This window comes from Microtus pennsylvanicus, chromosome 7 (genome assembly GCF_037038515.1).
Source record: "Microtus pennsylvanicus isolate mMicPen1 chromosome 7, mMicPen1.hap1, whole genome shotgun sequence".
Classification (NCBI taxonomy): Eukaryota; Metazoa; Chordata; class Mammalia; order Rodentia; family Cricetidae; genus Microtus; species Microtus pennsylvanicus.
In genome coordinates this window covers 106,409,071-106,425,828 of record NC_134585.1, presented here as the reverse complement: position 1 = coordinate 106,425,828, position 16,758 = coordinate 106,409,071, and the positions used below count along the sequence as shown (strand labels likewise).

The 16,758-nt window shown below is 44.1% G+C and overlaps 1 protein-coding gene across 6 annotated transcripts in view; it reads left to right on the top strand.

Annotated features, from left to right (window-relative positions):
• The first annotated feature begins 7,589 nt into the window (after nucleotides 1-7,589).
• Wdr47 (WD repeat domain 47) overlaps nucleotides 7,590-16,758 on the top strand; it is a 52,114-nt gene continuing 42,945 nt past the window's right edge. For 2 of the 6 annotated variants that reach the window (XM_075981590.1, XM_075981588.1), the window contains exon 1: nucleotides 8,074-8,211. In XM_075981590.1, the coding sequence (XP_075837705.1) occupies nucleotides 8,209-8,211 (3 nt within the window). In that variant the 5' untranslated portion in view covers nucleotides 8,074-8,208. The other 4 variants (XM_075981591.1, XM_075981593.1, XM_075981589.1 and 1 more) reach the window with 4 other exon arrangements.

Genomic DNA, 16,758 nt, shown 5'->3' with positions numbered 1-16,758 from the left:
TCTCCCGGAGTGGAGCCACGGAAGACATGCTCAGGAGAGTGGCATCCATCTCCCAGAGTGGAGCCACGGAAGACGTGCTCAGGAGAGTGGCATCCATCTCCCAGAGTGGAGCCTCGGAAGACGTGCTCAGGAGAGTGGCATCCATCTCCCAGAGTGGAGCCTCGGAAGACGTGCTCAGGAGAGTGGCATCCATCTCCCAGAGTGGAGCCACGGAAGACGTGCTCAGGAGAGTGACAGAAGGAAGTGAATACCTGCTCACAAATGTAAGTAAAACTTGTCTTCTTGCCTGTAGGCAGACACACACAGACACAGAAGCAGTCTGTGGAGGGTAAATCTAGTGAGGGAAATGACAGGCAGGCACCTCCAGAGCATCAGATGGAGACTTGGGAAAGCGGCTTCCCGGGTCTGAGCACTGTAGAGGTGTGAGTGCCCAGGAAAATGCCCTCTGATAATTTGTCTCGCTGCTGGCGCTGGAAATTTGACTTGATTTTCATGTCCCTTAACAAGGCTCATTCATAGTGTGTGCTTGTCACTTTAAGATGACGTTGAATATCTAATTTATTTAAATATTGAGTGTAGAGGTCACTGTTTCCCACTGTAATGATGGACTGTATGTATCCCTTCAACTCCTGATCCAAAATAAAGCTTTGTAAGTTGCTTTTGGAAACCCTGTCTCAGAAAACAAAAGCAAAAAAACAAGACAAAAACAAAAAAATAGGTTGCTTTTGTTAGGTATTTGGTCACACCGATTAAAAAACAAGCAGCAAATACAACATGTGAACTTATAGTATCTACTCAGAGTTCACAGGAAGTTCTAAGTGGCATTAGGCTCATTCCTTATTTTTTTATGTTTGCCTGTGTGCATGCAGTACCATGGCACTCATGTCGAGATCAGAGGACAGCTTGTGGGAGTTGGGTCTTTCCTTCCACCAAGTGGGTCCCTGAGGTCAAACTTAGGCCGCCACGTTTGGTTGTAGGTGCTTTAGTCAGCAGAGCCCTCTTACTGACCCTAGGACATGACATTTTCTATTTCACAAAATTATCTTTATTAGTGATCAAATGTTAATGTAAATAAACCATCTTTCTTATTTGAAACAATGATGTGCTTTTATTTTTAAATTTACTTATTATGTATATAGTGTTCTGGGCACCAGGTCTCATTATAGATGGTTGTGAGCCATCATGTGGTTGCCGGGAATTGAACTCAGGACCTTCAGAACAGCAGTCAGTTCTCTTAACCTCTGAGCCATCTCTCCAGCCCCAATGATGTGCTTTTAAAACTAGATTTAACCATGCATGTATAATGTAAGCTTTGTTAAGGAGCTTTGGTAGATCCATGTGACTCTGTTTGTTTGGGGGAGGTTGGGGAGGAAAGAGTTAAGACAGGGTCTCATGTAGCCCAGGTTATTATTGTAGAACTCCCTATGAAGAAGAGGCTGGCTTTGAACTTCTGATCCTCCTGCCTCTTGCTACTGGGAATTTAGATGGCGGCTACCACATCTGGCTCTGGGTTTAATCCTTGAATCTGGTTTTAAGGAGAAGCAGTGATGGTAGTAAAATTCCTTCTCCCAAGGCCAGGATGCTGCTGACCCTAAAGCACAAAACTCTGGTGTGTTTATGCTCTAGTAACCCGAGTGGTTCCTCTCAGCCAAGTTCCCTTATTTCCACTGAACTCTCTCTGAACACCTTGGATTAAAATTTCCCTGTTTAGGCTTGTGCTCAGATTCCTTTGTGCCATTTGTGTGTGGGGGGGCACCAAAAGCTCCTATTTGCCTTTTTAGAAATGAGATTTGAGAATCATATTCAAAATCATCCACCTTAGCCTGTAGACATTTAAGTCATAGGGCGCCATGAGTCATTTTTGTCATGTTAGAACCTGTGCTTCCAAACGATGCCTGGCCTAGTTTCTGAATCACAGTAGGCATTCAGGTAATATTTAGTGAGTGGCTGAGGCGACACCTCTGGATCTAAGGACAGTCCATCTAAGAAAGCTTTGTCTTTTCCAAACAGGTTGCTTCTATTGCAGCCAGTGGAGCGAAAGCCAAGAAGATCTAATCTTAACACTGGCTGAGTATAGAAGGAAAGGAGATCCCTTAGGCCACCAGGTATTAAGGTCAGACAGTAAGAGCTGATGTTTCATTAGGAAGCAAATACATAAATTTGTTGGGAGCTGCAGATCCCTGGCCCCTTGACTTTCTTTGCTTGCTTTAGACCCTTTGCCTGCTGGAGTGAACTGAGCAAAATACCTGTGCCTGCAGCTGCTCTGAGCATGAGACCTGCTCTGAGCCTGATGAAGCCTGCAACTGGAAGATCCCGAGAGCTGGGCATGGCTAAGGGTCCCTATATAAGCTGCCCCTGAGCACGGTGAAGTGTGCACTGGCATTCTTGTATCAAGGATGGCCCGTGTCCCTGTCTCTTTGTGTGTGTGTGCGTGTGTTTTTCAGTCTCCAGGCTTAGTTCCCGGCTCGCGTACAGCATACCAGGGACCTCCAGCTTTTACATAAATTGTCATCGTGTTGTCAGTGTACGAGTGGTAAGGGGTACCAGCTGTCTTATTCCAGTCTCGTCCATTTCTTACATGTACCCCCTTTCCCCAGAAGGATAAATAGTATGTATTTGCTTCTAACAGTGCTGGTTCTTACTGAAAATTTAGATGTATACTGTAGCACGACATCATAGAGTATGGGGGTCACAACATACATAAAACACAATCCTCCCTTCCCCCTACCTCATCAGAGTAAGGTTCACCTTCTTTAATCTAAAATGCTGGGTTGATACAAGGAAGTAGGGTAGGAAATAAGGTTTTAAGAGTTATATGTTACTGTCTTAGCATCTTGATTGTGTTTGTTTTTCTCAGCCAATTAAAGAAATAAAAAGGCAGGGAAAAAATCTCAGATATAACACACAGCAATAGGCACAAACTATTAAAAGTGAATACACATACACAGCAAGCACACAGACTCCCCACAGAGCAGAGGGGGATTCAGGAGCTAAAGGCCCTTTTTCCCATGGAGTACTGGGAACTTTCAGTGATTTGGTGGTGTTCTGGAATAAGTGCCCTTCCCCTAATTTTGAGTTGGCCATTTTAAACAAAGAGGAGCTTCTAGGCCCTCAGCTGCAGACAAATATGTATTTACAGTGCTATGGGACAGGTTCTTTCCTTTAACTTGAGGTTCGGTTGGTCATTGAGACAAACAAAGAGAAGCTAATAGGTCCACAGCTTTGGGAGACTGACCTTGAACATATCTGACCAGTCCAGACCCGTGAGCTGGGAGTGGAGCCCTGCGGGGAGCGTCCTGACAACCCAAACCAACCTAGTACAGGAAAGACAGGATGTAGTTTTCCTTCTACCACATTTCTGAGTGTTCACACTTACCTGATTGAACTTAACTGGTGTCTTTCTAAATCTCACTGAAGATTTAAATATTTAGATGCCGTTACCGCTGGCAGGCAAAATTTAGGCGTAGTTGAAATTCCCCAGAGCGAGCAAAGCATCCTGGCAAAGAGTGAGGCTATTTCTAGGATGTGTTGGGTTCAAACGTTCCATAGAGCATTTTTTTTTAAAATATGAGGACCCTAGGTAATGTCAGAATGTTGATAAGTATTTTGAAAATCCTCAGTTGTGGGTTTCTCTGCCAATGCAGTAAACCAAATCCTGCCAAATTAATAAGACCAGGTTTAATAAACAGAGTAAAGCTACTCCTGGGTGACTCTCAGGAAAGGCAGGAGAGGAAGCACGTGGCAGGTCTAGGGGCTGGGTCTTCAGGAGCATCTCAGGAGGAGGAGCTGCTGTTTGGAGGCCTTTCTGAACACAGGGTCTGGAGGGGGGCAGGGGCGGAGGTGGAGCTTCCACCTGAACAATTGTGTTTGTATTTCTTTTCCTAATTCTTCTGTCACTGAGAAGATTCATAATCAATGTTACCAGAGTTGCTCGGGTCAGAACCTGGGGTCTGGCAACCCTAATAACCTAGGTTGTTACCTGTCCTCAGTATGCCACCTCCATATGTCAATTAAATGGACAAGTAATAGTGAGAGGCGGAGAAAGACCACATTCAATGTGGCCATGTGAGGGAGAAGGACAGAGTCCAGTGGCCCTCCAAATCTGTCTTCAGGGTACTGACATGAGGTTTAGGTGCAAGCAGAGGGAGCCTCTGCTCCCAGGCAGTTTAACCAGTTTTAAGCATTGTGTGAAATCTCTTTCCTGCAAAGTCTTCCCCTGGATGGCACCAGCTTCAGCCTTTCCTTGCTCCCAGCTTGAGATCTCCCTCACCCCTAGAAATTCCAATGTCCTAGGGACTATTGTCTCAAAAGTCTAGCAACTGAGAGGAGGGCACACATTTCTCTTCAGAATATTTTCATTTCTGCCAGGCTTGTAGTTGAGTAAGAATGGCTCCCATCGGCTCATATATTTGAATGCTTAGTCCCCAGGGAGTGGCACTATTAGGACTGAAAAGATTAGCAAGTGAGGATTTGTTGGAGGAAGTATGTCATTGAAAGGTGGGTTTTGAGTTTTTAAAAGCCTGTGCCAGGCCCAGGGCCTCTCTCTGACTGTGGATCAGAATGTAGTTCCCCTCTACTGCCCCAGTGTCTGCCTGCCTGCTGCGGTGCTCCCTGCCATGATGATAATGGACTCTGAAACTGTAAACCAGCCCCCAATTAAATGTTTTTTCTTATAATAGTTGCCTTGGTTGTGGTGTCCCTTTACATCAATAGAATAGTGATTAAGATACTTGTTATATGATGTTCTTCCAGGATTTAGGTGAACTGAGCAATTAATGTTTTGAAGTTCAGATTTTAAAAAATTTCCCCCTTGACTTGATCGGGGGAGGGGGAGGGAAATGGGAGGCGGTTGCAGGGAGGAAGCAGAAATCCTTAATAAATAAATAAATAAATAAAAAATTTCCCCCTGAAATTAAAATTGTTCTCCCTACAACTTTTCCTTTAAACTCTGCCTTATCTTTTCAGTTTTCCCTCCTCTTCCTTTTTGTATGTGCGCTATGTGTGCACGGGGAGCCAGAAGTTGACACTGGGTGTCTTAATCCTATTTATCAAGGCAAGGCCTCTCCTTGAACCCAGAGCTTGACAATCAGTCAGCTTGTGTCCCTCACCCCGTGATCCCACCTGTGCCTCCGAATCTCTGGGATTACAGGTAGCCACCAGTCCTGCATAGGAGCTGAAGCTCCAAACCCTGATCTTCACAATTGCACGGCAAGCACTGTCCACAGCCCATCTCTCCAGTCCCATCTTATTTTGATACAGGGGAGGGCTTTACTATGTAGCTGAGCCCAGACTGGCCTCCAACCTGCAATACTGTTGATCCTGCTGAATTAAAGGGCTGCACCAGCATGCCTGGCCTTGAACAAGCCACAGCGTTCACTGTAGTGATCAGAGGACAGCTTGCAGGAGTTTGCTCTCTCCTATCATATGGCTACCAGAGAGTAAACCCAGTCCATCAGCTCTGTGGCATTGGCTTGACCTGATGCGCCATCTTTTTCTTGGAGACAGAGCCTTACGTAGCCCAGGATAACCCTGAACTCTGTATAACTGAGGATGACATTGAACTCAGTCCTCCAGTCTCTGCTTCTCAAATGCCGTGATTCATCTGGCTTTTTTTTTAAACTGGATAATTATTTTTAGATGGGGGAGGGGTCTCATTTTGTAGCCCTAACTGACTGTAAACCAGGCTGGCCCAAATCTCACAGAGATTGGCTCACCTCTGCCTCCCAAGTGTTGGACACCTGGCTGGACAAAATTCTTTATGCCAGGGATGTCTTCTATAGTTCTATATTGTTACAATTCCTGAAGCTTTAATTCAGCTCCGTGAGCATCACATATTTGGAAGAACACCACTACACAAATATTGTAGGAGTGAGGCTGCTGCTGTAAATAAAAGGGCAGGAAACCAGTGACCCCGAGAGGTGCTTCAAGGAAGGATTAGCTTTACATAGTAAGAACCTGGAAGGGGCCAGGAGGTGGTGGTGCACACCTTTAATCCCAGCACTCAGAGGCAGAGACAGGCAGATCTCTATGAGTTCGAGGCCAGCCTGGTCTACAAGAGCTAGTTCCATGACAGGCACCAAAGCTACACAGAGAAACCCTGTCTTGAAAAACAAAACAAAACAAAAATAAATAAAAGGAACTGGAAGCCGAGCGGTGCTGGCACACGCCTTTAATCCCAGCACTCGGGAGGCAGAGGCAGGCGGATCTCTGTGAGTTCGAGACCAGCCTGGTCTACAAGAGCTAGTTCCAGGACAGGCTCCAAAACCACAGAGAAACCCTGTCTCGAAAAACAAACAAACAAACAAAAAAAGAAACTAGAAGGGGACAGACAAGCTGCTAAGATTTCATGGAAAGAAGTAGAGTATGGAAAAGAGGAAGGAAGCAAGATTTATTTAATTTAACCTTTATTAATAAATTATTGGCCGGGCAGTGGTAGTGCATACCTTTAATCCCAGCACTCGGGAGGCAGAAGCAGGTGGATCTCTGAATTTGAGGGCAACCTGGTACACAGAGCGAGTTCCAAGACAGCCAAGTCTACACTGAGAAACCCTGTCTTGAAAAAAATTTTATATATATGAAGTAGAATAACAGTGGAAGCCATAATATATATGTATGCATATATGGTGTATATGTGTATAACACATATACTAGAAGTGCACAGAGGTCTTTCTACATCTGGAAGTGTCAGACCTGTTGTGTAGTTACTTTTTTATTGTTGTGTCAAATCACCATGACCAAGGCAACTTTAAAAGAAAGCATTTAATTTTGTGCTCAGGGTTCCAGAGAGTAAGCCATGACATCGTGGCAGACTGTATGTAGCTAAGAGGTTTACATCTGATTCACAAGCACCAGACATAGAACTAACTAGGAATGGTCTGGGCTTTTGAACCCTCAAAGTCCACCCGCCAGGGACACACCTCCTCCAAGCATTCCCGCCTCCTAACCCAGTGATTATCAACCTTACTAATGCTGTGATCCGTTAATACCTTCCTCGTGCTGTGATGACCCCAATCATAACATTATTTTCATTGCTACTTTATAAGTTTGCTACTGTTATGAGTCATAATGTAAATGTCTGATATGCAGAAGATCTGATATGCTACCCCTGTAAAAGAGTCCTTCCACCCCCAGGTTGAGAACCACTTCCCAAACAGTCCACCAACAGGGGACCAAGCATTCAAATGTATGAGTCTATGAGGGTAATTCTCATTCAAACCACCATACCTGTCCATGCTATTTTGGGACACAGCGTCACCCGATGGTTCAGGGCCTGGATCCTCTTACCGGAGTCTCCAAATCCTTAAGGGCATAGAAGTTGAGAGCCAGGAGCCTCCAGGCGGCCCAGTCTCAGTTCCTGCCCCTCCGCGTTAGGCCCCGCCCGCAGGCCCCGCCCGCAGGCCCCGCCCTATCCTCCCGGGCCGGCCCAGCCGAGTCTCTTCTGCGCAGGCACCTGCCTAGCCGCCCCGCGAGGAGAGGAGGGGTCCTGAGACGGCCCCAGGGACGGGCAGTGATTGGCTGCAGCTGGCGGCTTGAGCCCGGCTCCAGCGGCTCTTGACAACCGCAGTCTGCGGAGCCGAGCGGTCGGAGGCGGGATTGGGGCGGACGCGGCGGGGACCGGCTGCCGAGCTGATGGATTGACGTGCGGGCTGCTCAGCCCCGACCGCCGCCCTCGCGCTCGCGCCTCAGCCGGGGGATCGGCTGCCTCGCGGCTCCTGCCGCCGGCCTCTCTACCGCGTTTCCCTCCGCCGCTTGTGCCGGCTCCGCCCGGAGCCCTCAGGTGAGTGGATTCCAGAAGGCGGGGGCGGGCCGCCGGGCACCGTGGGTTGCCATGGTCACCCGTCGCCACCTGTCACGAGCCTGATGAGGCGCAGAACCCACGGCCCCCCCTGGGTGGTGGTCGCGAGCGGGAGGAGTGTCTGGGGTAGACTTGGGTGGCGACGGCGAGTAGATGGGTCGCCGGTGAGGCCCGGGTGGCCAGGGGACAGGACCTGAGACCCTCCAGGCCGCCGCTCCTGGACCACACCTTCCCCTGGTTGCCAGCTTGATTCCGGCGGCGGAGCGATGCGCCTCGCCCTGGCATGGGGTACCCACCTCGTCACCGCTGCTGAGGGGCGCGAGGCGGGCTGACGGCGCTGCATCTGCCTGGCCCCTGTGCTGGGCTGGAACGAGACCGAGGGCTGCGCTCTTGTCCCTTTCCCGGCTCGGCGAATGGTAGGGAGTGGCGAGGCTCGGGGGAAGACACGGGAGGGGGGGGGTCTGGTTTGCCCTTTCTGACGTCAGTGGTCTCTAGGAGCAGGCCTTCGGGGGTCTGGGAGGGTGGGGACAGAGGCGTCGTCTGAATTTCGAACGCGGGTTGTGCTGCTTGGGGGAGGGGGCGCCTGCGTAAAAGACACCGGAGGGGGATTGTGGAACTCAAAGGGTTAAGCCTCTTAGCTGTATTGGGGAGAAAAAGATTGGGGCTCTAGCTCTGGGACGACGCCTTTGGCAAAGGGGTAGGGACCAAGATAGGCAGGGGTAGTGTGTGACCTGATGATTTTTCCCTATACATCCAGTCATGCAATTAGCAACTACGAATGATGTCTGAGGGGAGCTTATGGTTTCTTTTTTTTTTTTTTTGGCAACTTGGTTCTCACTGCATAATGAAAGGAGAAGTCTTTGTTCCACCCAGATTCATCGGTTGAAATCCTGACACTTAGTTTCCCCCCCTTTGTTGTAGAGTTCATAGAATGCTATAAAAAAGTTAATGACACAGAAATTAACATGCAGGTTTAAAAGGGCTGTAAATCTTTTTCACAGAAAATACAGGTTCAGGTTTTTTTTTTTTTGTCTCAGGTGTTGGCATATGTTCTTTACATTTTAGTAGAAAGGAGAACCGCTGAGGAGCCAATTTTCCTTTATATGACACATTCTGGAGGTCTCATTTTAAGGGAGATGTAATGAATCATTGTACATTAAGATTTGGGGGAAGGTACATTGCTTCCAACAACAAAATAACACGTAAATGGGAAACACAACTAAATAACCCATAGGTAAAGCAACCAAAACATAAACTCCTTGAATTGGGGTGCCATTATTGTGTGTGTGTGAGTGTGTAACATTTAACTTATTTCCCACCCTGCCGCTTCCTAGTTTTGTCCCTTTTTATGAAAATCAATAGTAGGAATGTATCATAGGAGAGCAATAGCGTTAACCAATATTTCTAGTTACATAATTGTACAGTCTCTTTTGCTGTTTGTGAAATAATTTCTCACTGAATGGACACCATATGACTTGGTTGGTATATGCTACAGTTTGAAAAACATTTCAAAATAAGAAAAATGTCCAGTTTTTCTTGGCAGTTCAGTTCCCTAGAAATCATATTGCCTGGATTTAGGATCTCTTTCTTTGGTACTGTAATTACAGTCTTGGAAGAGATAACGTATCCTATCACTGACCTTGTTTGTTTCTCGTTCTGTAAAATAGGAATAATGCCTGATGTTGGAGTCTGAGAGGGACTGTGATGTTGAGAACAGTTCATTTGCAAGCACTTGAGACAACATGAAGGCATCTGTTGACCACCTCTTATTAGAGGGGACACAGACAAGGATCATTACCGTTTTCTCTGTAACCTTTTTAACATTTCTAGTCCTAGGACCTTATTTATTACAGGGGCTAAAAGGAATTATGGGAACACTTGAGGGGTATCCCCATTCTTGGTAGAGTTTAAAAAAAACATTTTTTCTTGCTTATATGGTGATGTAGGTGAAAGAGGGTATTTTCTTCTTGTATGTAAGGGTTAGTGATGCTTTCTTGCAAATCAGGCTGTTACTAATAACTTGAGTTATGTTTGGCACTGGAATCCTCATCGTGATTCACCAGTTCTTGACTAATGAAGACATAGTTTTATTCCCTCAGACTTAAGTTTTCCAAATTCAGGTGTTGACACCGTTTCAGGTTGGGCGTGTCGTTCAGTGACAGATACTGTTATAGTTTCCACAAACCCTGGGCTTGATCCCCAGAACAACAGAAACGAAGAAGAGGATGAATAAGAAACTGATCTGTAGGCATGCAAGTGACGCAGGAAGGAGTCCTGAATTTCCCGTGAAGAGTTGGACATGTTTGTGCAAAACACAGCGGGAAGGCAGTATTAACACTAATTTCTATGATAACATTTAGAGATTTCAAAGTAGATTTCCCGTTGGAGTTCACTGACGCCAAGTAAACTCTCAGCTGAGTTTAGTTTCTTCTGTCCTTAAGTATAAAAGTTTAAGAAGCTTAGTTAATGAATAGCAAGTTCTTACATAGCCTAGGAAAAAAGTCAGATTTCAGTTTTGTTATTTTTAAGGTTTTGAAAGTTTGACTGATATTAGGTTCACCATCACTTAAATTCTAATTTTTCCTTCTTTTTTAAAGCCCTGTAAAAAGTTAAGAGAAAATGTGCAGATTGAAATGTAATGGGAAATGTGCAGATTGATCAGTGGTTCTCAACCTGCAGGTCTCGACCCCTTTGAGGGGTTCGTGCGGCTCTTTCACAGGGGTTACATATCAGATATCCTGCATATCAGATGTTTTCATTAAGATTTATAACATTAAAAATTAGCAATGAAAATAACTTTATGGTTGGGGTCACGAGAATGTGAGGAACTGTATTAAGGGGTCACAGCGTTAGGAAAGTTGGGAACTACTGGTTTGGACAGACTGACCATTTCATCTGGGCCGTGTACTTATTTTCTCTAGGGTAAATTTCACAGCCCTGAGCATTTAAGTGTAATCCCCTGTAAAATGATGATCACAGGGGCATGAGGACTAATATAGATAGATAATGTATGGAAGTATCTAGCACAAGACTTTCTGTAAATAAATGTTAGTACCTTTTCACTTACTCTGCGTAGTTTCAAAGACTAATAGTTTGGGGCTGGAGAGATGGTTCTGTGGCTAAGAGCACTGACTGCTCTGTGAGGACCTGGCTTCAAGTCCCAGAAACCATATTGTGGCTTACAACCATCTATATCTCCAGTCTTGGGATCTAACACCCTCTTCTTACCTCTGTAGGCATTAGGTGCCTGAGTGGTGCACAGACACACATGCAGGCAAAATACTCATACATTAAATAATAAAATACAAAATTTAAGCCGGGCGGTGGTGGCGCATGCCTTTAATCCCAGCACTCGGGAGGCAGAGGCAGGCGGATCTCTGTGAGTTCGAGACCAGCCTGGCCTACAAGAGCTAGTTCCAGGACAGGCTCCAAAACCACAGAAAAACCCTGTCTCGAAAAACCAAAAAAAAACCAAAAAACAAAATTTAAAAAGAATATTTTTATACCCATGTATAAAAAATTTTTATACTCATGCACTCTGTACTTCATGTTCTTTATAAACTATCACACTGAGCGGCAGAAGTAGGTAGATCTCTGTAAGTTGGAGGCCAACCTGGTCCACAGAGTGAGTTTCAGGAGAGTCTCCCAAGCTACACAGAGAAACCCTGTCTGGAAAACAAAAATAATCACACTGTTTTAAAACCAAGTGTGCATGTGTTTGTGTTATTCTCATGTTCACCATAGTGACTTAACATTGTATCTGATGTATGCAGACTGGAGATTACACGTAAAAAATACTTAAATATATGTTTAAAACTTTCAGTTACATTTATTTACTTACTTATTTTGTGTGCATGCACATACACTGTGCGTGGGACAAATTGAAGAAGTTGGCTCCCTCTTTCCATAATATGGGTCCTGGGATCAAACTCAGGTCATTGAGCTTGGTGGCAATTACTGAGGCAACTTGCTAGTACTAGTTAAATGTTTTTGTTTTAAAGATTTATTTAATTAGCCTGGTGTGGTGGTGTATGCCTTTAATTCCGGCACTCTCTGTGAGTTCAGGGCCAACTTGTCTACAAAGTGAGTTCCAGAATAGTCAGAGCTACAGAAAAAAAAGGGGGGGGAGGAGCGTGTGTGTGTGTGTGTGTGTGTGTGTGTGTGTGTGTGTGTGTATGTGTGTATTTGTGTAGGGGTGTGTGCTTCTTAGGGCTGGTACCCAGGGAGACCAGAGGTTCCCCTGTAGCTGAAGTTATAAGTGATTGTGAGCTGTCTGATGTTGGTCCTGGGAACTGAACTCAGTCCCTCTATAAAAGCAGTAGATGCTCTTAATTGATGAGCTGTCTCTCAACTTCTGGTTTTAACAGTTTTCAAAGGTTATTTTGAAAAACTTAGGGATAGAATTGAGTAAGTTTTGTTTATCAATTTTAAGAAAAGTTGCAGGGGGATTATTGGGGATTTCCCTCAGTGGTAGAGCACTTACCTAGTAAGCTCAAGGCCTGGAATTCTGTCCTCAACTCTGGAAAAAGAAAAAAAAAAGAAAAGGAAAAAAGGGGAGGTGGGTATGGTGGCACACATCTGTAATCCAGGCCTTGGGGGTGGAGTCAGGAAGATCATTAGTTCCAAGTTGCTACACAGCAACTTTGAGGCCAGCTTGAGCTATAGGATCTCATATAGACTCTGTCTCAAAAAGCAGTTAGACATGGTGCCTAAATGCCTGTAATTCCAGCACTTGGGAGACGGTGGATTACTGTGAGTTTGGAGCATGGTCTACATAACAAGTTTCAGGACAACCTAGACTAATAATGCCTCAAAATGTATGTGGAGGTGAGGGAGGCTTGGTGATGAAACTTTAGGTAATGTAAAAAGTAGATCACAAGTAAGTGATGACATTCAGCAGTTTTTTTGGTGCATTCACTGTGAAACGGCCTCGGTTGTGAGAAGTGTTAGTTTACTGTATATCGTTACTGACCAAACCATACCCAAAATACTGCGTTCTAATCTATGTGCTTTAATTAAGACAGATATTTGCATGTATTTAGAGGCGCATCTTCCAGTAGGGAGGGGATGTGAAGAATGGTTTTGTAAGGCTCTATTAACAATATACATAAGATCTAAGAATAGTACCCAGTGTTTATATATTGTAAACTAAGCAGTTAATCTTGTTTTGGGGATTCTGCTTTAGTTTGCAGCTCAATAATAGAACAGAACCTTTGTGATCTAATTTAAACATTTTTCATTTGTAAATTTTTTAGCTTAATTTTATTTTAAAAACTTAAGGGTTTAGTTTTATTTTTATTCGTGTGTGTGTGTGTGTGTGCGCGCGCGCACATGCCATATGTGTATAGGTGCCTTTTGTGGCCCTAAGGAGGGTGTTAGATCCCTGGGAGCAGGAGTTCAAGCATGTTGTAACTTATTGGATATGGGTACAGAAACTGATCTTGGGTCTTCTGCAAGAGTAGTATTTGCTTTAAACTGCTGAATTATTTCTGCAGCCCCATATTTTTAATTTTAAAATTAAAAGTTGTTTTCTTATCAGTAATCCACTGGCAGGGTGCATACCTTTATCTGCAATACTCAGGAGGCTGAGGCAAGAGGATCTCAAGTCTGAGACCAGCCTGAGCTATGTAAGATGATGATGATCCTTTGAAATGGGAGTCTTTCTGTGTTCATAAGACTGCCTGGAATTGCTGAGGTTTGAGCATATAGTCCTGCCTCAGCTTCTCAAGAATGTGGAACACCATAGTCGTCCTGGATGAGGCAATTTAGACCCAGGAAGACAAGCATTGTATGTTTTCTCCTCATATGTGGATATTGGTCTTTAAGCTTTAGATATACATGTTTCATTTAGAATACTCACAATGGTTAAGTTGATAGATAGAAAGTGGGATGTTTCCAGGAAGGGAATGCAGTATACTGCCTCTGTCTCCAGAGTGCTGCTATTTTTAAAGTATATGCTACTATACATGGCATAACTGTTTGCTTCTGTTTTATTATTTAAAAGTTTTGTTTTTTTTTTACATAGGATCTTAGTATATAGCTCAGGTTAACTTATGTAGTCTAGGCTGGTCTTAAGCTTGCCATCTACTTACTGCAAATTTTCAAGGACTGGGATTACCATACTTGTGTGTTTGTGCAAAACTCTTATGTAGAAACTTTTATTTTTTTAAAAAAATGTCATGTGTATGCCACATGTATGCAGTTGCCTGAAGAAACCAGAGAAGAAGCTGGGTACTCTACAGCTGGAGTCACAAGTGGTTGTGAGCTACTGATGTGGATACTAGGAACTGGGACTTGGGTTCTCTGGAAGAGTAACAAGCTCTCTTAACTACTGAACCTTCTTTCTAGCCTCACATTTAATTTTTTTGAATGTATATTTTTTTGTTTTTGTTTTCCGAGACAGGGTTTTTCTGTGTACCTTTGGAGCCTGTTCTGGAACTCATTCTGTAGACCAGGCTGACCTCAAACTCATGGAGATCCACCTGCCTCTGCCTCCCGAGAGCTGGGATTAAAGGTGTGCACTGCCACTGCCTGGCTAATATTTGTAATGGTACAAAATTCAAAAGATTTAACAAGGTACATCATAAAAAGTCATCTAACCATTCCTGTTACCTATCTAGGTCTTTGGGAAACAACCATTATTGCCAATTGCTTGTATTTTTTTTTTTGAGAGACATTTTAGGTATATGTATCTGCTAACTTTATTTCTGTAGCTACTTAAAGTAGCACCAGGCCGGGTGATGGTGGCGCACGCCTTTAATCCCAGCACTCGGGAGGCAGAGGCAGGCGGATCTCTGTGAGTTCGAGACCAGCCTGGTTTACAGAGCTAGTTCCAGGACAGGAACCAAAGCCACAGAAAACCCTGTCTCGAAAAACAAAACAAAAAACAAAAAAAAAAGAAGAAGAAGAAGAAGAAGAAGAAGAAGAAGAAAAAAGAAAATAAAGTAGCACCAGGCTTTAAACATCATTTGTCTCGATATGTCCTCAATTGTCTGTTGTCATGTCTGTCCCTGATTCCCCACCTTACCCCAGCTTTATCCCACTGTTGCGATTTAGGAGTGTGCTACCATGCCCGGGTATAATATGTTTCTTCTTGTTTTAGCTTTTAAAAGTCTATTCTCTGGTGTGTGTTGTGTATTTGTGTGTGCACGCCATTGTATACATGTGGAGGTCAGAGAATAGCCTGTGGGGGTAGGCTTTCTTCTTCTAAGACATGGATTCCCAAGGATCAAACTTAGGGTTTCAGGTTTCGTGGTCAGTGCCTTTAGGTAGTGAGCCAGTTCTCTGGTCCCCTTTTTATATTTTGAGCAGGCCATGCTGGCCTTGAACTTGCTCTATTGCCAAGGATGACCCAGTCTTCCTGCCTCTTCCTCCTGAGGGCTGGAGTTGCAGGTTTGCATCACCATGCCTGGCTTATGTGGTCCAGTGCTTCTTGCATGGTAGCTAAATCCTTTATGTTCACACTTTCAGCCCCACAGTCTGTTTCTGTGGGTCACCACCATCCACAGTTCTGGAAGGTAAGTGAGTCGGAGGTCAGAAGATGGTTGTCAACATAAAGAAAGGACACGTGTTTATAGGTGATTAGCAGAATGATGGAGATTTGTAGTTAGAAGGAAAGTTTCATTTGGTAAATTTTTTAAAGAGACCTGGAGAGATGGTTCAGAGGTTAAGAACACTCACTGGCTGTTCTTCCAGAGGTTGTGAGTTCAATTCCCTGCAACCACAATGTGTCTCACAGCTCTCTTTAATGAGATCTGGTGCCCTCTTCTGGCGCACAGGCATGCATGCATGCAGAATACTACATACATTATACATAAATAATCTTTAAAAAATTACTTAAAGAATATCTATTTTCTTTTCTTTTATTTAACTGACTTTATAAATTCAAAATTTCTGATTATCCCAGACTTTATAGTATCCAATAGAATATGTGCTTCCCCTTTCTAAAATATGAGTTGAAGTAAATCACAAAAATTAAATGCAAATCATAGAAAGAAAACTGTAAGCACTTTTTTTTAACTATCCTAATTTCTTCTGCCTTAACTTCTGAATCATTCTTAGCCATCCATGTTTTCCTTCTTCCCTATTCTGTATTTTAAGTAAGCAACGTCATTGCAAAGGAACAGTTAAGTCATTTCTATTTATATTTGGTTAGAAAGCTAGCCCTGATTTTTTTCTTTTGAGACATTGTCTTGCTGTGTAGCCTGAATTTGCCTTAGACAAACTAGATAGCTCAGGCTGACCTCAAATTCTCGGTAGTCCTGATGTGGCCTCCCGAGTGCTGAGTTCACTATAGTATGTTACCGCTTGCAGCTAGTTTTTCATGAAAATTTTTTTATTTTGGATTTTTAAGACAGAGTCTCTCTAAGTAGCTTTGGAGCCTGTCCTGGAACTCACTCTGTAGACAGACTGGTCTTGAACTCACAGAGATCCGCCTGCCTCTGCCGCCTGAGTGTTGGGATTAAAGGCCTGCACCACCACCACTCAGTGAAAATTTTCTTTATGTATAAACTACATTTCTGTTATTATTTTTAGTCTGTTAATGTTGACTTTAATCTTAGATTTCTTTTTAAAATGATTTTTTAAAAGTTTTTTAAAATTCTATTCTGCATTCCAACCACAGTTCTCCCTCCCCCTGCCTCCTCCTCCAGCACAACCCCCCATCCACCCCTCCCAAAGAGGAGTCAACAAAGCCTGGCTCTTAAATAAAGAGAGGACCAGGCCCCTCCACCTGCCTGCATTAAAGTTGAGCGTGGCATCCCATCATAGGGAATGGGCTCCAGACAAGCTAACTCATGTACCATGGATAGAGATCCTGGTCCTACTTCCAGGGACCTCTCAGATAGAATAAGTTATATAACTGTCTCCCACGTGCAGGGGGGCCTGTAATCTTAGATTTATAAATCTAATTTTATATTCAAACTTTTTCTTTTGCCTGTATTCTGTGTTTATGGGTGTTTTGT